Below are 23919 nucleotides of genomic sequence, written 5' to 3'. Positions count from 1 at the left end.
CCCACAGGATCCTACACACAGGCAGTATTCCCTCCACTACCTACAGTACATTCCCACAATAACAACGTATTTCATCGTAGTCACTCACATCAGGGCCAAGATAGTCTTGAGTACCTCAGCGTTATTTGCTATTAAGTCGGATATTTGTCAGCAAGTTAAGCAAATGAACACAGGGGTTCTGTGAATAGTGAGACATTACGGAGAATCCTTACGATTAGCGACCTATGTTTGGCTTGATGGAACAGCATGTAAGGCAGGCGAACGGTGACGAGTGCTGGCCCTTGGCAACACAAAATCTTGTCAACTGCAACCAAGATGGAAGAGGTCCTGTCAGCATGAAAGATTAGCCTGCCGGTCAAAATTCAACTAGGCTTGTTTGTATAAGACACCTAGTTCAGTGAGGTACAGTGGGGTGCACAATGCTACACCACAACAACATGATATAAAGATAGCAGATTGACAAGGCAGTATACATTGGACTTAAATATAGAACAGTGCATTTCATGTATCACTCTGTGTGTACTCTGACATGACACATGACTCTGACTGTAAAGCTTGGCCTGATTCAACTTTCATCTTAGGGGGTGTGTTTTGGTCTCCATAAAAGTGCACAAGATCTCTGAGCATGAAAGATCTTTTACTGCCTCTCCATACATCTCCCATCGAGAACCTGGCAGACCTTATTATAGGTTGTAGGACACCGTGGCAGTGTTAATCGGAACCATGGCCACCATGAATGGACAGTAACTTTAAGACATGAGTGAAGGAAGAGACCTGAGACGGATCCTTGGGAAGAAACATCATGCTCCTCTCTATGTTGACTCTTCTGATGTTACATATCACTGCTTTAAATAGCAACAGACAGGCAGCTGCTGACAGTAGTCAGTGATGGCACTCTCCATATATATATAGCGCACTCCGTTCAGGCCATAAACGGAGACGCAAAACAAAACTTTGTTGTGTGTCTGACTCAGCCTAGCTAAATGTTTGTTTTGGTAAACTCCAATTGAGTATGTTTGCACAACATGCCATACCAAGCCAGGTGAAACGTGTCCATTAAAAAATAATAATAATTAAAAAATAAATAAAAATCACATACAAAATGACATTTGGATGAACTCAAAATGACATTTGGATAAACTCAAAATACAGACAAAAAAGTTTAGACAAATTTTGCAGTCGCTTGAGGAGGTGTGTGATGCTGTGAGCCTCTAGACATTATAAACTGTATACAGTACAGACTTAAAGTTATATGATCCGAGACATTTTTTAAAGGTGTCTCTCCTGCTAATCCATTGCGGTTAGAGTCCAGTGAACATCTGCTCTAATGACTATGATATGTGATCCGCTTTTACAATCTAACAACTCGTTTCACACCAGCGGCTGGGAGTAAGAGGGGTAGCAGGGTAGCAGGTTCAGCTGCAGCATTTTAAGATGGCATATAACAAATGCTTTCAGCCGTGGTCTATTCTACAATTACAAATGACACTCACCAAAATGAAGTAAATTACATAGATTTATGGTTATGTTAATGATCACATCATCGATGTGTTTTATCTTAAAAAAACGTAATTTCCTAACTTTTACTTTTTTAATGCATACATTGTCATCACATAATAATAATAATAATAACAATAATAATAATAACAACAACAACAACAAGAACGGACATTTCCTGAAGAAAATGTGAATGGTGCTTGCACGTGTCAAGTTCCCCTTATCGTGCTGAGTGTTTTGATATGTCACATGTCCATGATGTGCAAATTATTTATTTTCACGTGAAATCACGTTACTTCATCAAATTACACATGAGGAAGTTCCCTTCAATGTTCTGAGTGTTTTGATATGTCACATTTCCATGTTGTAAAAAGTTTTTTGATTTTGAATATTTTGGGGGCGGGGCTGCGGCACAACCGGAAGACCAGTCGGTACACCAATTAAAAAGTTTGTTCAGAGCATCACCCTAAAGGAGCTGGCCAAGTTTGGTGTAGATATTTCGAAAGCTTGCTGAGTTATAAACCTCCAAATTTTATAATGGGAGTCTACGGGAAAAAGGCCACTTTGAGATCCGGTACCAGAAGTATCGGTACTTGGATCACTTAGAAAAGTCATAGCACACCTCTCCTCAATGAGCCGGTCAATTTGACACCTCATTCATGGGTCTAGGACAAAAGCTGAGGGACAAGTTACCCGCCAAAGTTTTGTCCGGAAGAGTATGCAGGATAGTAAGAATGTTGCTTTGCATGCACCATTAATAATAATGTAGGGTTTTAATAAGGCAACTTTATAAAACAGAATTTGGGCTAAACTGACTAAAAACCCTTTATTAAGCCCCTTTAATTCTATTTAAAAGTGATCGAAGAAAAAGTTACACAATTAGTCAATTATTTATTGACATTTCACACAATTATTTCTGTTTCAGTACCTCTTTTGTAATTATCAAAAGAAAACAACATTGTACAACACTATACAATAAATTGGTATATACTGTATGAGAAATACTAGACAAACTCCCTGAGACACGTCTAACTCAGGTTAGATCGGTTCATTCCATAAGAGCACAAAGACCAGAAAAGAAGTTGAGGACAATGAGAGCATGTCCTAAACAGAGTTTTGCAGCTCAACTGGAACTCTATCTGCAATAGAAACCCTCTGAAGGCCCCTGTAGCTCTTCTTGCTCGCCATCTCTCTCCCTCTTACAAACCCTGCCTCTGGAATGCAGCCATTTTGCCAGCCCATAATCTTGTGCTGTTTGGCGGGGCCCAGCCACACCAAAATAGGAACAGGAAATGAAGTAAGCGCCAGCTCTTTGTGCAGCCTCCACTGTATCGCATTACACACAAAAAGGCAGGTACAGTGCAAAAGAGGTTGCAAATAGCACAAATGATCTACAATGCCAAACACGCGCACTAAAACCCCCACAAAAACCCGGCCGTGTCAGTGAGCGCAGCTACAATCTGTAGCATTTGTTTTTGTTGACAGGTTTGTGGATGTTTACAAGATGTAAACAATGCAATGCAATACAGCCTCTTCTACATGAGGCATAAATGTAACACAAAGATGTGAACATGGCTCAAATCACCCTGTTTGCCTTTGTACATTTCTGGATAAAGAAAGCTAGTTTAGCTAAACTGTATGTGTAGCCTTAAAAAATGGCTACAGTTAGCTGCCAAAAATAAAAACAAAAAATCATTACATACTACTGCTAAGCTTGCTAACATTTCTCTGTTAAACATTTCTCATTTTTTAGCTATACTTATGTTCTTAAATAGATTTTGTTTTATATATAAAACACAATCCTTGAGAAATAAGAAATATAATTTGAATAGAATCTTTCACTGCTAGGTTGTAAGCCAATATGCTAATATTCCCATTTCTTCTTGAGTTAGCAGAAATTTTGCATGAATTCCCACATCCAGAAAATACTAAAAACCAGGAATTATTACTAAACAGTGATCCTCGTAATGGCAGCATGTCATTTTTTGCTACATTTGGTTCTAATCTGATGCTGTTTCAGGCTAATTATAGTGCTGCTGACATCCTGCTGACATCCTGAATGGGTCCTAAATATTATAGCATATGTAGCACTTAAATACTCTGAACCTAATTACTGGTTAAAAATGATTAAATTGATATCTGTATCATAACATGCCATCACCTCTAGAATTTTTGTGAAACTGCGATTCACATTTTTCTGTATACAGCCTTATACAACACTTTGAAGAGTTAATAAGGTCCCTTAGTTTTGCTTTGCCTGAATGAACTAGACTCGGTCCAACTACCTGACCAAAAAAATTATTTGACCAAATTATTTGCATTTGGCAGTTTTTAGTTTATTCATGTGGGCATCTACAGCATGCTATGAGGCTTTTTACACCTGGTCACTTATCCGATCGTAAAAAGACCAGGTGTAAATTCCCTCCGAAATGTTTTCGAGACGGATATAAATCCGTCAGTGCTATACCCCTCCCAAACGAAAGTACATCACTCGCAAGTGATCTTTCACCCAGGTGTTTCGTTGGGGCCATGCTTAAAAATATTTTGGTTTGCAGTAACAGTAAAAAAAAAAATTATTAAAAATAGTAAAAAAAATTAAAAAAATATTAAGTTTCAATTTAAAAAAAAAGTACAATTTTGGTGATGGTGATTACGTAGGTATGACTTTAAACAAATTAGCATATCATGACGTCACTGACTGGGTCTTTAACCCGTGCCTTCGAGCGCATCGAAACCTTATTTGTATTCGACAAGTTAAAGTGGTGTCGAGCCGTTTTAATTAATTTTTTAGATGTATTATGGTGCCCGAACCCGTATGACTTTGAACGGTGACCGCAAACATTTTGTTTACTGCAGCTGCAGCCATCATTACCAAGCGCAAACCATTGACTCTGACAGTGAATGAGAGAATGCGATGAAACGAACGCACAGGCTATAGTGTGACATCCGTTAACCAATAGTGTAAACATAGATGACATCACAGGTTTTTATTTAAAAGAAAGAACGTAGCCTTTGTTTGTATGTAAGCCTAGGCAATTTATATATTTACAATACTTACTAAAATATAATTAGTATTATTTTATTGCTTTTGTATTAGTTGTTTGAAGAGTAAAAAAAATTGGTCGGTCTTAATTTACAACCGGCAAGTTGGTCGGACTTAAAGCAAAAAAAAATAAATAAATAAAAATGTATTCGGTCCTAAATTGACAGGGCCGGTCGTGTTACGGCAAACAAGAATATTTTTAAGGATGGACTGGGTCAAATGCAGGAAACAGTAAACGCTGTTTTTTGTAGCATAACCGTCGTAACAAGTTTTTCGTCTTCTTTTTGATCGCTTTCTGAAAACCGCATACACCAAATCGTGTTCCATTTCAATTACCCCGGAAATGAGGTAAAATATATTTGCATATTGGGTAGGAGCAGAAAGATCGGATTGATCTGATTCGCCAAGACGCATTTATGTGGCCTAATGTAAATAGACCAGTTTCAACAAATCAGATAGCTATCGGATCAGAGAAAACACATGAAGTGACCAGGTGTAAAAAGGCCCTATGGGGCCCCTATGATATCCTAAACCAGATTAAAGCCAGATTTTAATCAATTACACCTGAACTGCAACAAAGTACCCTGGTTATTCAGCACAAGTATACGTTAATCTATTAGACTTTATTTAGATATTATCATCATCATCACATTTCTTAAGTATTATAATTATATTATTATAATTCCCAGGATGTTAATTTTATTACCAATAACTGATCCGTTACACACACTTGCACACTATTATCTGTAATACATACTAACTTTTTAAAACTCGGTTTAATCAGTCACTCTATGAAGCTAAGGTTAAAGTCTCATCAAACCCCATTCAGGTGAATTCTATTTGTTAAACATCTGTAGCTAGACTGTGTCAAGTTACCGCTTGGCTATATGAAACATGGACTCTAAGGACTTCAATTCCCAGTTCACACGCCAAGTTCACCTGATTTCTGACAACCACCTGGACTCAATCAATCACCACATGCATAAACTGTGCAAAATATTTGTTCAGCTCTGTACCTCATCTGATATACCAAGCTTTTCCTTCATGATTTGTTTCCATTTCTGGTTTTGGTCCAAGGTTCCAGATTATAAATTTCATCTCATTACCTGACGTTGGATTCTGGGATGCGGATAGTGTTTTGGATTTGGTTGCGTGTGCCATTGTTTATTGTAAGTAAATTCATTTTCTGCAACTCTCGCTAACTTTGTCCGTTGACAGAAAGGTAGCAGCAAAATAAAATCAGTTACCTAGAATTAACAAGGGACACTGAACTAAATAGTTGATTGGTTGGAGGGGGGAAAAAAGACACTAAATACTTTGTCATTGATGGTCTCCAGATGGCACTGTCTTCACATCCACTGAAGCAAGCGAGAGCCAGTCAGTCTGAGACGAGACTATTCTCGGCCAGATCATTCGTCGGTCCACTAGTAACTATTCAATAACAGAATGAAGCTGAGGTGTTTGGACACAATGTTGGAATGCTGCAGATAAATATCCTGACACAGTTTTGAGAGGTCACATTGAAAGCTTGGCCTCAGTAATCATTAGCCAGCAAGACATCATCCATTTTACAACACAAGTACGACCAAGTGGCCAACACATATACTGGAGTGTCATTCAGCTCTGAACCCAGGTCATAAAAGAGATTATGACAGAGTCAATAAAAGTTCTGGGTGGTTGTGTGGCCGGACCCGGGTGGTAAATGCTGGATTGAAGCCTAATCAATCCTGCCAGCCAGGAAAAGGCACTGATTCTCCCAGTGTTTTTCCCACTGTTATGTAACATGAAATTCCACAGGTTTTTCATCAAGAGCTGAGAGGGTGGTCCGAGGGCAGAAGCCAGAGCTGATGACGCAAATTTTGCGACACTGCACTTGTTTTGTTTTTCTGGACATACGTCTGTGTGTGCGCAGGCACTTCTAATCCAAGCTAGCACCGAACTGAAACAAACTGAAGGGATACTACCGCTATCTCAGAAAACTGTGCTGTGACAATATCACAATATCGTAGATATCAGTGTTAAACTTTATCATTTTTTTCTGTAAAGCCTCTTCGAGATGTCGTCTATCGTTAAAATCACTATACGTATAGATTGAATTAAATTGATTCATTCTATTCATTCTTTACTGTCAGTTTTCACAAGTATAATTTCAGCTTGAGGGACTGATCTGATTTTTAGGCAGCATATAAAGATCAAGTGATATACATTTCCTAAATTTTCTCTCCATTCAGATTATGAAAGTGCTGCAGTATTCATGCAGAACACTAAATATCCAAACATTCTTAGGACAACGCCAGCAAGTATGGACATGCAGGCTTGCCAGAGAGCGAGCGATGCTACTTGGAGGTGAAAAGGCACTCAGGGGGACAGAGATATGTTTACAAAATGTCCAGAAAAGGGATATGACAATCGCATGACAACAAAGAACAGAATTTCCTTGTTGTATTTTGATGCATGTATGAAACAGTGTAAGATTGTTTCCCTTTCCTTCATCAGAAAGGTGTAGGACTTTTTTTTTTTTTTTAAATAAAAGGTAAGCTGAGAGGGAGGTTACATAAACATTAGCAATGCCAGGTGTTCCCTGCAGCAGTTCTTATAACGAACACTTATATAAGACTTTTTAGGCCAGATTTCTGTACACAAATCAAGTTCTACTGTCCCTTGACAGATGAGCAAAGACCGATTCTGTCAAGTCCAATTCCAATACTCGTCAACAAGTTTCTCTCTATCTTTACTGTTTTTTTTATTACATATATTCATCTTCTGCGCACATTAAAGCATCAGCCTGAATCCCATCTAAGCATGGGTGAGCATTCGATAGTTTAGATCCTTGCACAAAGCTGTGGTTTTTAAAAGTCCTTATTGTGTGACACCAGTTCCCATTACCGTATTTCCGTTTAAACTGGAACACCGCTAAAAAAAAGTCGACCTCAGACACCAAACTTAAAAGATGGGGTGCACGATGTTTGAAAGCCAATGTTGACATTTGAAATCACCAAAACAAACAAGCCCCTAACCCAGATTGGTCCCACCCCTGTATTGATAACTCCGCCCCCACACATACATAAGTAACCCAGGCAACTATTATGGTGGAACCTGCTGGGGCAGCTGGCCGAGGGGATATTTTTATCAATAAATTAACTCAATGAGTAATACTATGGTAATACAAATGTGTTTTTGTAGTACTGTGTGCTGTACCATGAAAGGTTTAGCTCCGTTTCATGCGGAAGACGTTCAGTTCTCTCCAGCGCTAGAAAGCTGATCCTATATTAACACGGGTCCTGCTTCTTTCCTTATTGTAAGCCTTTCTTCGCTTTTCGTTTTTAACCGCCATGTCAATGTTTCAGTCGCTTTTGGCTAATGACACACATGCACACTGAACACTCTCTCCGCTGCATATTGACAAGACACGCCCCTTTCTGCTCATTGGCTACACGTTAGTTTTGTTTGTGGATCCTACTCGGTTTTCTGAAGCATTTCTCAAACAATGTGCACCCCACCTTTAAATGAGGACTGCATGATGAATTAAGAACAACAGTGTTATATGTTGGTCTTTGGCACACTTTGCAGTAAACAAAACGTGTATATATTGAGTCCTTAGTAGACCATGCAAGACACCTTGTCTGCCTTTTGAATTAAATGTTAAAATGAAACCAACAATGTTAATAGCTAGTTAAACAATATCTGTGGAAACCTTTCTGTTTTTCTGTTGATAAGAACTGATAAGCTTTATGTGGATGAAAATCAGGGTTGACAAACACATTAACGTGTCACTAGCCAGTTTTGTGCAGCCAGGACTCACTTACAGTACCACGTTTATTCATTCCATAGAAATACGCGTTGCTTCTCATTACAAGTGTCTTTCTCAGTCGTTTTAAAATCCACTCACAGCTTTCCCAGTGTTGTTTCTCCCCTTTTTTCCCTTCCGGAAAGTTACGGTAATTAAGGTTTGTGTGTGAAGTCGTGTAGTACAATCTCGTTCATGGTGAATCGGGGCAATAGTGGCACTCTGTTTTTGCGAAGGCTGCAGAAATCTCGCAGGTTTTGTGTCAAAATCCATTCAGAAAGTAATTTGAGATTGGAATTTACACTGCAATTTAAACCGTCCTTGATAATCTGATGTTTTCCCAGGATTTAGCACTGCAACATGTGTTTTGCTTGCTCTAACACACCAATTTAACCTCATCAAGGCCGTGATAAATACATCATGAGTTGTCTCAGATGTGTTAAAGCAGAAAAACCATTGTACTAGTATCTGGTGTAAAAATGCTCCAGATTCAGGACTTGTGGAAACACGTAAAATGTCGGCGGTAAATAAACATCGGTGGTGAAATCTGTAGCAGATCTGAGATTTAAGCAGATTTCTGGCACAAACGTGTGGAAAGCTTCTCATTAATCGGAGAGAAATGGTTTAAAATCGGTATATCTGAAAAGTAACGTGTCTTATGTTTGATACGTTACGTATCGAGGCTAATTATTTTATTTAAACTCGTTGTTCTGCAACTGTCACTGTGCAAAGGTACAGAATGGTAAAATTGTGCCGCTGGGTACGTACAGCTCTCGTAAACATACTGTTTCCTGTTAGATACTGACACTGCAGCCGAGTCACATGGCCCCAGCGTTCTAAACGCTGGAGTCGAAAATTGTTTTTGTTTTTTTAAAAAAAAACAAGCGTTCATATCAACACATCTAAGGAAATAACAAATTTGTTGTAAAATGACACTGGTATCAGTTTCTAGGGGATTAAAAAAAGAAACAAAGCCATCGTGGTCCTGCCTGGTCTCTTTTTCTTGCCATGGATAGACCTATTCCACATAAACACTTTTGTATTTTTGCACCAAAAAAAAAAAAAAAAGGAAACTGGGAAAGAGCAGAAAGTTTAAGCCTGTCGCAATTCCACTGGGAAAATAATGACTTTGGAGTAGGAAATGAGTCGGTTAGTGTGAAACAAAGTGCTAGCAAAAACAACAAGAAATGGTCACAAAAACAAGCTGAGAGGTTTTTTAGCCATCCTGTTCACCCCTAAACGGAGTCGAACCAGAGTGAGACTCAATGCAGGTCATCACTCTCAAAACGCAACACTATACGTCACCAGAACAGACTGTACTTACGCTCTACTGCAAGCAGCTGCTCTGAAACGCTTTCGAGATGTACCCCATGTTTTACTAAGGGTGCGTTAGACTAGCTTTTTATATCGAAGGGGAAGACGACAGAATATATCGGCAGTACAGGCCAACAGAAATAACATGGCATAAATGACCACGCTTACATTTTACATTTATTCGTTTGGCAGATGCTCTTATATGGACCGCATCATAGATCAGACGGTCAGTCAGGCCGTGATGAAGTGCACGGGTCAAACATAAGGACGTGTCTTTTTATTTTTAATCCAGTGTATTGGTGGGTATTATAGAGAAAGAAAAAAAAAAAAGTAAAATAACAGTATAATATTCCAGCTGCTATATAAAAAGTATATAATAGTTTGAAAAATTTAGGCTTGTAAACAGAGCTCTGTGTTTTGAGCTAAACTTTTACACAAACATTAAAAAGGAAAAAAATTCAATATACATTTCAAACGAATATATTTTCTTGTCCAAACAACTACATGTTATTCTACTTGTACATGTTGTTGTACATGTTCTACTACATGTGGCAACTTGGCAGTGGCAGCTCAGTGGTGTCTGCGGACAGGTCGAGAGTCCAAATCCCAGTTCCACCAAGCTGCCATTGTTGGATCCATGAGCAAGACCTCTAACACTCAACTGCTCAGCTGTATAAAAGAGATAAATGTAATTCGCTTTGTATAAGAGACACTGCCAATGTAAATTTACAGGAATTTTGGTGGAGATGGAGCCTATCCTGGGAATACGGGGTATGACGTGGGAATATGGAAGTCCATTGTAGTTCTCCATGCACACACACATTCACACACACTGTTCACATTTATTGGCAAATTAATATGAGTCTATTGAAATGTTTTTTTGGAACTGGGATGAAACCCATACAGACACAGGGAGAACATGTGAAACCCTACACAGGCAGTAAATAACATTGGAAGCACAATCTGTTATTCATTTGTATTCTGTAATTATTATTAATTAATAATAGTAGTAGCTGAGAGTGTGTGTGCCCTGTGATGGGTTGGCACTCCGTCCAGGGTGTATCCTGCCTTGATGCCCGATGACGCCTGAGATAGGCACAGGCTCCCTGTGACCTGAGGTAGTTCGGATAAGTGGTAGGAAATGAATGAATGAATAGTAGTAGCAGTTTTTAAATCTGAGCCATTTACAACAGATCTCATATGCCCCTTTTCCACCGAGGCAGTTTGAGTGCTGGTTTGGAGCCAGAGCCTAATTTAGAACCAGTTCTTTCTTTTTCGACAGCCAAAGCACCGGCTCTGAACCAGGAAAAGTGGTTCTTAATTAGCACCAAAACTTTGCTGGTCTAGACTTAAGAACCGCTTGTGTCAGGGGCTGTGGGCGGGGTTACTGTAATATAATGTACCTTAAGTATACCAATGTTTAATACACTTTTACTTTACCTCAATATGATCAGTTATCAGCACACATGATAGTAGGTAGCTACATGCTAAGGCTAAAGTTTTCTGTGTTAATGATAAAATAACGTTATGTACTTTCTCGATTGCAACCTCCGTTTATGCAAATTACATGGAGCTGAATGTACACGTTGGATTCGCCGTGTTTGCATGCCAATGTAGATTCACAAAGCCATGAGCATTAACAGTAAAGCAACATCCGCCATCATTGATGTTGTGTTTGCCGCTGCTGCGCTAACGTTGCTGGGACACGTGACACGTATACAGTGACGTCAGACTCGGCTCTGTGACGGCTCCCTAAACAAAACTTTCAATTATATTACTTCTGGACCACACACACACACACACACACACACACACACACACACACACACACACACACACACACACACACACACACATATAAATGAAAAGGTTATTGACATCAAACTGCTGTTGCATTAGTCATCACTTACAAGGCGCAGAGAATAATACATGTAAATATAGTCAAATATATACACTTTGCTTATATCATTTCTACCTTCAATGTCTTAAAAAAAATGTAATAAATTCAAAGTTTGCAAAGAATTCAGAACTATAATGACTTCCCAAGAATTAAAATGGTCCATCAAGCATCACAGCCCACTTACATATTCATGGTTAGCTTACTTAAGGAAGCACTAGCACTAAGAGTTGAACTTTGCTGCCGAATAGCAAAGGTTTCCGTCGGCCAATGAGCATTACGCAATAAGTACACAACAAGTGCAAAGAAATCCTAATCCAAAAAGGTGTCACACCTAAACATGACGACGTGCGTTACCAGTCTGAAGCTACTAAATCTTTCTTAAAGCTAAATCACCCTACTCAAAGAAGACATTATTTTTGTACCAATACTTCCGCAAACTTAGTCCAAACATAGCAGAAAACAGTAGGAAAGAGTTAACCATTTACTAGAGAAGTGTTTTGTGCACTTTAGAGCATTCCAGCACACTGTTTACTTCACAGATACTAGCGCTGAGCACAGAGGATGATAAGAAGAGCCAACAACAGTGACAATGCGATCGAGCACATGCAAGGAAACATTTTTTTCCCCACAAACTGCACGTGGGACATCCTGTCATTTTAGCCAGCGAGCTGCAGAAAGTGACGGTACATCACATGATGACCAGCCTTTGACCTGCAGTAAACAATTAAAGGGCAGTACAGATTTAGGACACACTGTTAATGCCCATGATCCTTCCTCCAGAAAGGACTTTGTGCATTAAATGACTAAGACAGATGAGGCTTATAATGGAGAGATTGTGTCAAGTCAAGCCAACTTTATACTCTAAACAACAAATGAAGTAAAGCTTCTGGACCACACAGTGCTGCACTGAACGTTCCACTCCCAGACCAAATTTAGTCCATTAAAAAACACAGAATACAGAATTACTCTGAAAGAAAATGAACAAAAATGTACATGTAGATAAACAATGACGGTAAGGCAAACACCTCAGCCTTTCAGTCAAACTGTTCCAAATAAACATTAAAAAACCTTAACAGCTAAAACTGACCGTTTTTTTTTACCAAAACGTCGACTCGATCGATTAGTCAGAGACTGTTGATTTATTATTTAACGCCGTTTGTGTAAGGAGTCTCCAGTGTCAGAGAAACGCTGTTGTGTTTTCTGACACAAGTATGTTTTTGTGGTTACTCTGGAATATGACGAGCTGCGTTTTATTTCTTAGTATTTTTACTTTTCCTGTCATATTAACTTAAAGAGAGAGAGAGAGAGAGAGAGAGAGAGAGAGAGAGAGAGAGTGTGTTATTTGTTTTAACATATGAAATTGGCTTCATGGCCATTACACAACCTTAAACATTACAATAACTGAATCAAATTAGAGGATCATTCGTCAGTAAAGTATTAGAGTTGGATTTAAGAGGAATATAAGACTTCAGAAGACTTCAGGACATGCCTTCCCCTTATGTCCGGCTGCATCACACGACCCTTAGGATGAATACTCTCCCAGGATAGCAAGCCATGTTGTGCTTTATTGGTTATCTGCATATTTCCTGCTAAGTTGCTCATTAACTAAACAGCAGCTCATAAACCACCGCCTGCAAATCTCATAGGGTGTCAATGCTTCATGCTTTAAATCAGAGCTCAACTTCTCCAAAGTGAACCAAAGCCAAACCTCATTGTGAACACTGTACAGTAGGCAAAAAGGCATTGACTTGGCTGTGTTATGAAAGACATACTAAACATGGCTATTTATCGAATCACTTTGCTTTAGAAAGGAGAGCTAGATGAAGCTGGAGTCAACAGGAGCAGTGGGACCTACAACGGACGTAGAACTGCAAAAGAACAGCTGCATCCTTTTCAGGTAATTGGGAAAGTGAAATCAGAGACGTGGATGTTTTTAAATCAAACATCAGAATGCGGAAAAAAATGTGATGGCGGTGACTTTAACGGCGACACTGTGGATATCATATGGGGTGGAGTTCCTGGTGTTTTCTTCCATAGCAATCCCTAGACTTTACAGAAAGTAATAGGAAAACAAAGCAAATCAAATCAAATAAATCCAGAAAACGGCATGTCAGCAGAAATGCCCTCTTTATGAGAGAGGTCAAAGGAGACTCGGTTTGAGCTAACCGACACACAAGGTAACTCAAATAAGCACTCTTTACAACCTTAGCTGGTTAGCTGAATGGCATCTCAGAAAGCACACCATACATTGAGGGAGAAGGAACAGCAGAAGGCCACATCAGGTGATGTGACATACGGTGATGTGACATACGGTGAACCATACTCAGAATTCGTTCTCTGCATTTAACCCATCCAAAGTGCACACACACAGCAGCACACAGCAGTGAACACACACACACCATGAACACACACCCGGAGCAGCCATTTATGCTACGGCACCCGGGGAGCAGTTGGGGGATTCTGTGCCTTGCTCAAGGGCACCTCAGTTGTGGCCGGCCCAAGACTCAAACCCACAACCTTAGGGTTATGAGTCAGACTCTCTAACCATTAGGCCACGACTTGCCCCATGTCAGCCAAGAACAGGAATCAGAGGCTACACTGGGCTCAGGCTCACTAAAAAGAAAGACAAGGCAACATTTTTCCCCAATTTATAGAATACATGCATTCTCTATATAGATGCATATAAAAGTATATAAGATCGACAAGTCCATCCACTTAACTGTCATTGTAAAGTAACCACCAGATATCACTTGGTTTTTAGTCTTGGCCAGGACGCTCTTGTAAAAGAGATTTTTAATCTCAATGTGCTTCTTTCCTGGTAAAATAAAGGTTATAATAATATCCACCAGATTCTCAGCACAGCAGTGTGTGTGTGTGTGTGTGTGTGTGTGTGTGTGTGTGTGTGTGTGTGTGTGTGTGTGTGTGTATCAGGCCCAAAAGCTTTACAAACACAAACACATTCTCAGCGATGGGTTGAGAAAAGTCCACCAATTTCATGAAATCTGCTTAACAATGCTCTTTAGGTTGAAGGATAAGTAGATGATAATAAGGTGCTCACTGGAAGTGTGTGTGTGTGTGTGTGTGTGTATATGCAAAGATTTGGCCAACTAACCATCACACCAGTCTCGAGACTGATGCCAAAGCATATAACTGAACAGGATGTCCTTGTATGCCATAGTATTACAATTCTCAGCATAATGTTCCTGTGCATAAACCAAATCCCATGAAGTCGTGGTTTGCTAGGAAGTTTGAACCGAAAGAAACCGAGTGTCTTACACAAAGCCCTGACCTCATCCCCACTGAACACCTTTGGGATGAACTGGAACAATGACTGCACACCAGGCCTCACATCATTGCCTGACATCACCAATACTCTTGAGGCCACAGCCATGCTTTAAACCTCAGCAGAAAGCCTTCCTGGAAAAGTAAAGCTTCTTCTAATTACAGAAAGAAGACCAAGTCTGGAATGGGCTGATTAATAATAAAATAATGAACGTGATGGTCGGGTGTCCACATGCCATGTTGTCCAAGCAGTGAACCTAATATGGGGATATGGGTACAGTGTATACATGTAGAAGTGGAGTGTGTAGGCGTGTGTGTGTTTACTCATTTGTTAAGCTTATATATTTACCTTTATATCTATAAATAAAATCTATTTAGTTATATTTGAATATAACACCATGTATTATGTTTGTATGCATGTGTATGTGTAAGTGTTACAGATACAGTATGTCCACACACACACACACACACACACACACACACACACACACACACACACACACACACACAGAGCTTTCCGGCCCGGACACACACACACACACTTCGAACAGAAAACTTAATCCAAGTTTGAGGACCTGTTGATTTTCTCACCTTTGTCCCGCAGAGGAGCGCTCGGCTCTTCATCCCGACTCACTTGCGTGATGATGGATGACGGCACGTCCATGAAGCCCCGCAAAAATCCCGCACTTCTGCACTTTCTAAACTTCTAACCACACAACTGAGCAAAATTCCCCACGCTAAAGCGTCCCAGAAATCCTAACAGCACTCCAGGAAATGCATCACGCGCACAGCTGGAGACGGTTCCTTTCTTTCTGGACCACAACAAAGTACATCAAAAAAAAAGTTTCGATACTTAATGGCAACTTTGTTACAACATGGAGTTCGGCTCTGCTCTCAATTTCAAGATACAAACATGGAACTCGTCGGTTTCAAGGCGCCCGAGCTCTTAAAGGGGCAGCACTGAATACATAGGCCATATTTTACATAATACAGTCTTTAACAAATCGTGTGAAAAAGAAAGAGAAAGTAAGAAAGAAAGAAAAAAAGAAAGAAAGAAAAGTGTAGGCCCTTCTTTTCAAGCTTTTTGGAGTTTTTTTCCCAGCTGTGTAAAGTATAATTATATATTTTGAATAAAATATAACCTTACTGCCAGTCGAAATAATAAACATTATGGGGGAAACATTTCCATTATACAATATCGTTTAATGTTTAATAAATAAATTAAAACTAACGTAAAAACCTGGTATATATATATATATATATATATATATATATATATATATATATATATATATATATATATATATATAAAGTTTAATATTATTATATAGTGTAATATTATTATATTTAATATTATAAGTTTTATAATCCAGATAAATAATCGTACATAAAGCACTAAATATCGATCTAAAACGACCGGAAACAATACAATATGTATGATGTAAAATCTACACTTTTAACTGTATATAGGTTTTAAAATAAATTGTGCGCTGCCCCTTTAAATTCTGCGCCTTTACGCTTCAATCTACTCTGTCCTTAACGCGGACGGCGAGCGAGAAAATAGACTAATACCTATACTAAACTCTCTCTAACCTATCAGTATGTGTGCCACTGTGTGTTTATCCACTTTAAGCCCCGAGTTTTTAGGTGTGAAAAGTTTCATGCGAACTTTCCGGGCGCCTTGAAACAGCCTTAGAATGAAGAATAGGGAGAGTCCGCAAAGTCCGAGCGCTTCGTTAAGTTTACAGCAGCAGCAATGTGTCAAACTCAGGTCCCCTGTGTACAGAGTTATGTCTATACACGTATAGCACGCCACTTTTACCCCAACACACGCCGTTTTATATTAATTGATGTGTGAAAAGGTGAACATTTTAAATGGACACTCTTTGAGAGTTTCCTCAGATGCTCAGATGGGTTTCCACCAATCCAAAAACTGACTGGGATCTGTAAACTGTATGTTGTGTGTGAATGTGTGTGTGTGTGTGTGTGTGTGTGATTGTGCCCTGTGATTGAACCTTGTGTCCGGATTCTTTGGGAATAGGCTTCAGGATCCCGGTGACCATGTGTAGGATAAATGTGACAGAACATGGATTGAATGAATTAGATCTGTCCTCAAAGTTGGTGAACGCAGAACAATCCATACATCCATCCATTAATCCATCCATTCATTTAGTCATCCATCAATCCAGTCATCTCTCCCTTCATATATCCGTTCATCCATTCAACCATCCACTCATCCATCCATTCAACCACCATCCGTCCACCCATTCGTCCATCCATCCAACCATCCATCTGCCCATCCATCCATCCATTCAGCCACCATCCACACACCCATCCATTCATCTGTCCACCCATCCATCCATCCACCCATTTGTCCATCCACCCACCCATTCATTGAGATAACCTTACATGAAGCATTACATGACCTTACATGATAACCTTACATGAAGCAAGAAAGTCAGCAACCACAATTATTTACTCTTTTTAAAGAATATAGTTTACTCTTTTTGTATACATTCATATGTAACACTAACTATGTGCATGTTTTTTCTTTAAACATTTTAGTATCCTGCTGTAACAGAAAAAAAATGCAGTGTTCCTTTATATCATGTCTTTTTTTTTTTTTTTTTTAGAAATGAAAACACCTCATCAATAAAGGGGTTACAACACACAGTGATGATAGTCAATGACAGTTCAGACAACAGTGAAATTTCCACATAGAAACCCTTCACAATCTGTACTGCCTTGAACAGAAAGCACATGAAATATTATATATATATATATATATATATATATATATATATATATATATATATATATATATATATATATATATATATATATATTCATAATAGTATTATCTTTAATAATATTACAAGCCATCATAGATTTTCTAGATAGATCAGAACATACAAATTATGTTCATATTATGTTCATGTTTGATGTAACAATTTGGTTGTCCTCACAGGATGTCCACTCGAGCAAAGGACTGATCTGTTCCCAAGTTGTTCTCCACAAACACCTCGTACTTCCCTGAATCCGATGGACGTGCACTTTTAATAGTGAGAATGGTGTTGATGTCACCAACATCGAAAAATACTCTAGGGTAAATATGCACAACAGAATTTACAACATAGTAAGTGAGAATATGAGATATTTTGATAAATGGACCTGAACAATACAGATAGAAGAATGTCTCTACCTGTCGTCTTCCTCTATATCGTCTCCATCCTTGAGCCAGCCAACATCAGGGGGAGGTTCCCCACTGATCTCTGCCTTCAGCACCACCGTTGTACCTCTTCTGCCTTTTATACTGTCTGGTCCTTTGGTCACCTTAGCAGGGACTGCATATACAGTAGAAAATGTCTTTCAGGATTATTCTTGAAACAATCCAAATGTGTATTATGGTGTTACATTTTCCCAACCTCTACACACCTTCCACTCTGATACAGGCAGAGCCGGATGTCTGACCAAAGGGGTTTTTAATAGTAACAGTGTATCTGCCCAGATCTGCTAACTCTCCATCACGCACCACTAGCGCCACAATATCAGGGTCCTCAAATACATAGCAATACTTGGGTCCATCTTTTAGCTCTTTTCCGTCTTTTGACCAGATGATAAAGGGGTCAGGAAAAGCACTGACCCGGCACTCCAACTTTGCTGCACTTCCTTCCACCAGGAGCACATCTTTTAACTCCTGCAGAAACTTTGGTGGACCTTTTTCACGTAGCTCTTTCCTGGACCTTAAACAAATATTACAGAGTAAAAGACTTGAAGACATCCTTAATGGCATCCCATCAAAAAGACTTTAATTCATGAAACTGGTTTCACTGCTTAAAGTCATTTAAATTGCACCAAACTTAATTTTTTTTCCTTCTTGTATAAATTTATATTTTATCTTTATGCTAAAATGTTTACCTAAATGATTTAAGTATGTTAAGCAAATTGACTGAATAATTTCCATTGGCCGAAATTCAAATTTCTATGAGTGCTAACAATATTTGTAGGTGAAATGTTTTGCAATTATGCTGTGAAATTTTTTATTACCGATGGCCCCGATAAGAAGCTTGGATGCGGATAGCTGCCTCTTGTACTTGAGGGTCGTCGATATTAATTGTGCACCCTGGTGGGGGTGCAGCCTTGACTTTGGACATCTGTCAAATTTAAAATCAGTAAACTGACACATTATGTGTTAAGGTATTCTTTTCACATAAAATTGGTAAAAAGACACAACTTCACTGGACATGATGTTCACGTTTAATTACCACTAAAGAAAAACAAATGTAAAAATAATCACCACAAAAAATGAGAAAGAACTTACCCCAGGTGGCTGAATAGCTCCACTCACTCACGATACACACAGGCTCTTGCCCTAAACCTGGATTTATATACACACCTCCGATGGGAGATGTCTAATCTAATTAAGCCTTAATTGTAAGGGTCTAAAGATGCCACCACAACATTTATCCTTCTTTGGATCATTGCCTGCAGTCTCCTGACTACCAGAAGTCCAAAAAAGATGCTCACCAAGTGTTACAGAGTAGTGGACAACTCCTTGTATAGTGAAGTAAGGGCTGAAAGACCCAAGAGGCTACCCAGAATGCAGTCTGGGCTTTGACTGAGGACGCCTGATTAGTAGTTGTGAAACACGAGTCCTCCCGGATGAGGGCTTTTACAGCGGTGGGCTGCCATTGGGCTTTCTAGAGGCATCAAGGCATTTAGATAATGGACTGCTTTCTCTTTAAGGATAGTGAAAAGCCTGTATTATAATAGTTTGTGTATAGTGCTGTTGAATGCTCAATTCTGATTGGTCAGAATGTGTTTATTAGATTAGTATACCAGCTGGAAAAATATCACAATTTGGTTAAAGAAAGTCAGATGACCTTGAGGTTTTTATGTAACACAACAAATTGCATTTTTTTTTTTTTTGTCTTATTCATTTTATATAGTGGAGGAAAAAATGGGCTGGTGAGGGAATGACTGTTTATAGCTGCATTAATGTAAATGATTATGGGAACTAACTTATTTTCTGGATATTACACAACATTAAAGGCAGCTATTAATAAATAAAACAGCTGCCTGATTAACATTTACGGTCTTATCCAAGTCTATTAATAGTTATTCAGGAGCTATTAGCAGCAGTTGTGGCTTTGCTCTTATGTTGTGAGTAGCAATCATTTTAGATTTTTATACATTAAAGCACTATCGTCGACTTATGTGTTAAACTAACGTGAGTTCAAATCTTTGGACAGTTAAGATAAAATCTGCTGACAAAATTGACAGATATAGTGCTTTTTATATCTGACTTTATTTCACTAAAATTTGCATTTTCACATATACACTTATTTCATAAAGCATTCAGAAAGTGTCTAGGTTTGTCAACAATGCAATGCATTCCAAAATCTTCTTAAAGTTCACATTAATGGGTTTTGCCATGTAATACAAAAAAAAAAAAAAAAAATTTATTTTGTAGTCACACAGCCAGTTTTTTTCCTTCACTGTAATTCTGTTAGATTCAAAGTTTATTGAACAGGAAAACAAAGCTATACATTTGGCAAGACATACAAAAGGGCCTTGTAATTACAGCTGAAGTTTGTATTTTATGTAAATGATAAATAGAAATAAGCCGGCATAGTTCTGTGTAGCAAAAACAACCACAATGTCTCACTGCACTGCATAACAGCATTCAGGATTTACTTTTGTACCCAAACAATTCCAACCAGAAATCTATATCCCCTAAAAATATAAAAGATGGCATCACAGCTTACAAGTACTTGTTCCATCATGTGATACAGTCTAAAAATAATTTGTCTGTAAAAATCTGCACTGTAATAACATTTGCATAACTAACTCATATGACAAGAAATCATTTGTCCAAACAAATGACACAGAAATGCCTTTGTGGAGGTTCAACATTCGGTAGATGTGCACGATGCTTTATATTCAACTTAAAGTGGTTATGATATGATGCTGAATGATTTCATTATTTATTTATTTTTATTTTGTGGTCTCACACACAATCATAGACAATCAGTGCAGAGTGTGCATGTGAATTGTAAATAAAAGGAACAAAAACATGATCATAATCGTTTTGGAACTAGACAAACTGACATAAATTTCTTTATTTAAGATTAATTCACTCACTCTTTCTTTATTTAAGATTAACTCCAGTTCTTAACATTTGGATGCTTTTGGTAAGCAGCATCATTTACTTATCTCAAAAACTTGCAAAAAACAATATTACTGTAACAATGTGCAAAATAATCAAACCATATGTTCACCTGAATAAATATAGAATTTTATATGACAGAATTTTGAGTTTAGAGTTATGACTAGAAAAGTGATGCTAGTCGCCATTCTCAGGCTACAATGTATGTGAACATCATGGCGTTCCATTAAAACAGGTGAAATAAAGATGTTATAAAGGTACCATTGGTTAATCAGTTGTAACTTCCAACTTTCCCACTAGTTGGTTTGTTTAAAGAGGATCAATAAATTATGTAGCAGCATTTCTTCACTCTGAGAATGATGAAGCTAAAAAAACATAAATGAAACATTTCTGAAGAATAATGGCACAATCCCTCTTCTTGCTGCCACAGGTAGTGATTTTTTATTGTATTTATTCTATGAAATAAATATTTGAATTGATCACATGCTTGCATTACACCAGTGTACAGATCGAACAAAAATGCATAAAAAACAACAACGACAAAAAAAAAAACCCCACAAAACCCAAAAATCTGTGATTTGTAATCTTTCAATACATTAAAAATAAATAAATAAATAAGTGACTTCCAAATCCTGGGAATCTTTTTAAACAGTTCTAACATTACTTTTCTTTAAAAAAAAAACATTAATCTGACGTCACAGTCTGCTCAGGACCCAAATCAAGGATGATAATTTCCTACATTTGGTGTAAAACATCAAGTGGCACTGCAGTAAGAAAGGATTGAGTGCTCAATGGTATTTAAAAGAAAATTCCAATGATTTAAAATATATATATATATATATATATATATATATATATATATATATATATATATATATATATATATATATATATATATAACAATGTTTTAAAATCATTTTGGAAGTGTGACAATATTTCAAAGTGAGCTCATAGATTTCCACAAGGCATATAATGAAAGAGAAAAGTAAAATTTTCATAAGGAACTTATAACAAGAATAAATATCCATATGTAATAACAAGCTATTATATCGATCTTCCAGCACAGCTCTGCTAAATGCTCGATTCTGATTGGTCAGAATGTGTTGATTCATTGTCTATAAGAGAAGCTCCAACAGTAGCTCTGGCAGAAAAGTAGATTTTAAAGCACGTCTTGTAAAAAAGCATCATGTCTGAAGTAACAGCGTAAAAAAAATCTGTAATTGCTCATATGCTGTAGCTGCATCTGCAAATAGATGTTTCTTTAACATTTTTGGAATGAGTTTCCAGTGTCGGTAACAGTCAGATATCAAGCTCTTATGCTCAGTTACTCGGTAACATGACTTTTTCCTTATTACCTTAAGAGAGACTTGGATTTTCCACAATATAAAACGTAGCTATAAATTAATAAAAATGTACAATGTGCTGGTTTTTATTAAATAGGAAATTGTTCGCGCTGACAAATTTCTATTGTATAAGACGAATAAAAAAATATTAAAATAATAACTGGGACGTATCGTTAATCAGATAATCGTTCATCCTCAATAATCAAATTCAAAATTGAAACAATTAATTAAATAATTGGCCTAGAAATATTTTACATAGTTTATTAGACTATTACTATTAACAATAACGTATTACCCAGTTTGTAATTCATAGCCTGTCTCAGGTAACTGAGATATGTACAGCCACTATACTAGCTATCAAATGAATTGGGTAAAGAATTATTTTTGCAATAGTTAGTAATAAATTAACAATAAATATCTTATTCAAAAAATTATAAGGATGTACAAAATGTACTGAGGCCTGGATTCATTTTACACCCTGTGGAAGCCTATGGCAGGCATTTTTGTGCCACGTCTTACATAAAATTCAAAGATTTCTCACAAAAACATCCAAAATGTTTTAAAACACTGTACAAAATGAAGATAATCTTTTTTCGTACTTTCTTTCTTTTTTCTTTTATTTTTTGGAAAACGTTGGAATTGTCCTTTAACTCTACTTTACATTATATATTAATGAATACAGTATAACAACTACCTTTAATAAAATTTTCAATCTCATAAAAACTAGCAGAAAACTCTGATATACATGTTTTTTTGTTTGTTTTTTGTTTTTATTTTTCTCCACAAATGTCAAGGCCCCAGAATTATTAAATGGAAACACCACAAAAGTTTACATTTACAATATGTTTAGCAAATGTAGTTGTACATGTTCATGTTGTCTTATTTTAGACAAATGCTGAAAAAAGGAGCGTGGGTCATAGCAAGGTAACACGTGGGTGTGGCATGGCTGTTTGTGGGTGGAGCTAGGTGCAGAACAGTGAACACAACAGCATTGAGCATGCTGGCCATAGCTGATAGAGCTTAATGCTTTAGAATCTACTGCTAGTAGTCCATAGATTATGTGCTTGAGTTTCTTAATTGAAATCACACTGTGGGGGTGTGTTTGAATCTATTACTGAATAGTAGTGTTACTGAAGCTGTGCCTGATGGGTTCACACACACACACACTCTTGTGATCCAGCCAGGGCTCAGCATGGTCTCAGTCCATCACAAGCCCGTGCCTCTTTGTCCATTTGTTCTGAGATCCTCTGCCTGTGGGTAACTTCGCTCCATCAAAACCAAGCCGAGCTCACTGAGTGACAGGAGTGGAGGGTATGGTGGGCATGGTAGGCGTGGTGGGTGTGGTGGGGGTTTGGGCAGAGTAGGAGCGCAGGAGCACTTTGTGCTTGGTAGCCACCTGAGCCCTGATGTGCTGCTGCTGGCTCACAAACTCCTTGAGACGTGTGGTGGTAAAGGTGAGTGTCTGTCGCCGCAGTCGCATCAGGTAGGCATCCTGCAACCAAGAGTTGTTGAAGCAGTCTTTGATGGAGGGACGCGCCCTGGAATATAACAACACACACACGCATGCAAATCAGTCAGTCCTCT

The 23919-nt window shown here is 38.0% G+C and overlaps 3 protein-coding genes across 9 annotated transcripts in view; all 3 read right to left on the bottom strand.

The window, feature by feature from the left end:
• Positions 1 to 15761, bottom strand: part of ctdsp1 (CTD (carboxy-terminal domain, RNA polymerase II, polypeptide A) small phosphatase 1) — a 31385-nt gene extending 15624 nt beyond the window's left edge. Inside the window, exon 1 of the mRNA XM_027150915.2 lies at positions 15415 to 15761. Within this exon, the coding sequence (XP_027006716.1) occupies positions 15415 to 15487 (73 nt within the window). The 5' untranslated portion in view covers positions 15488 to 15761. The remainder of the gene's footprint in view (positions 1 to 15414) is intronic.
• A 2005-nt stretch (positions 15762 to 17766) lies between these two features.
• On the bottom strand, positions 17767 to 19551 carry LOC113645402 (SPEG neighbor protein). Its single transcript, XM_027150949.2, has 4 exons — positions 18871 to 19551; positions 18259 to 18566; positions 18026 to 18167; positions 17767 to 17924 (listed from the first exon to the last, which is right to left on the bottom strand). Exons 1-4 carry the CDS (start codon positions 18975 to 18977, stop codon positions 17786 to 17788), a joined length of 696 nt encoding a protein of 231 aa, XP_027006750.1. The 5' UTR covers positions 18978 to 19551; the 3' UTR covers positions 17767 to 17785.
• A 2343-nt stretch (positions 19552 to 21894) lies between these two features.
• spegb (striated muscle enriched protein kinase b) overlaps positions 21895 to 23919 on the bottom strand; it is an 89135-nt gene continuing 87110 nt past the window's right edge. For all 7 annotated transcript variants that reach the window (XM_047814845.1, XM_047814846.1, XM_047814847.1 and 4 more), the window contains one exon: positions 21895 to 23873. In XM_047814845.1, the coding sequence (XP_047670801.1) occupies positions 23624 to 23873 (250 nt within the window). In that variant the 3' untranslated portion in view covers positions 21895 to 23623. The remainder of the gene's footprint in view (positions 23874 to 23919) is intronic.

This window comes from Tachysurus fulvidraco, chromosome 6 (assembly GCF_022655615.1).
Source record: "Tachysurus fulvidraco isolate hzauxx_2018 chromosome 6, HZAU_PFXX_2.0, whole genome shotgun sequence".
Lineage (NCBI taxonomy): Eukaryota > Metazoa > Chordata > Actinopteri > Siluriformes > Bagridae > Tachysurus > Tachysurus fulvidraco.
This window is presented reverse-complemented; position numbering and strand designations above follow the sequence as displayed.

Coding starts and splice junctions, on each gene's coding strand:
- LOC113645402 (XM_027150949.2), bottom strand. CDS start 18,977: ATGTCCAAAGTCAAGGCTGCACCCCCACCAGGGTGCACAATTAATATC. Junction 18,567..18,870: donor GCTTCTTATCGGGGCCATCG/GTAATAAAAAAT, acceptor TATTTGTTTAAG/GTCCAGGAAAGAGCTACGTG. Junction 18,168..18,258: donor TGCCTGTATCAGAGTGGAAG/GTGTGTAGAGGT, acceptor CTGTATATGCAG/TCCCTGCTAAGGTGACCAAA.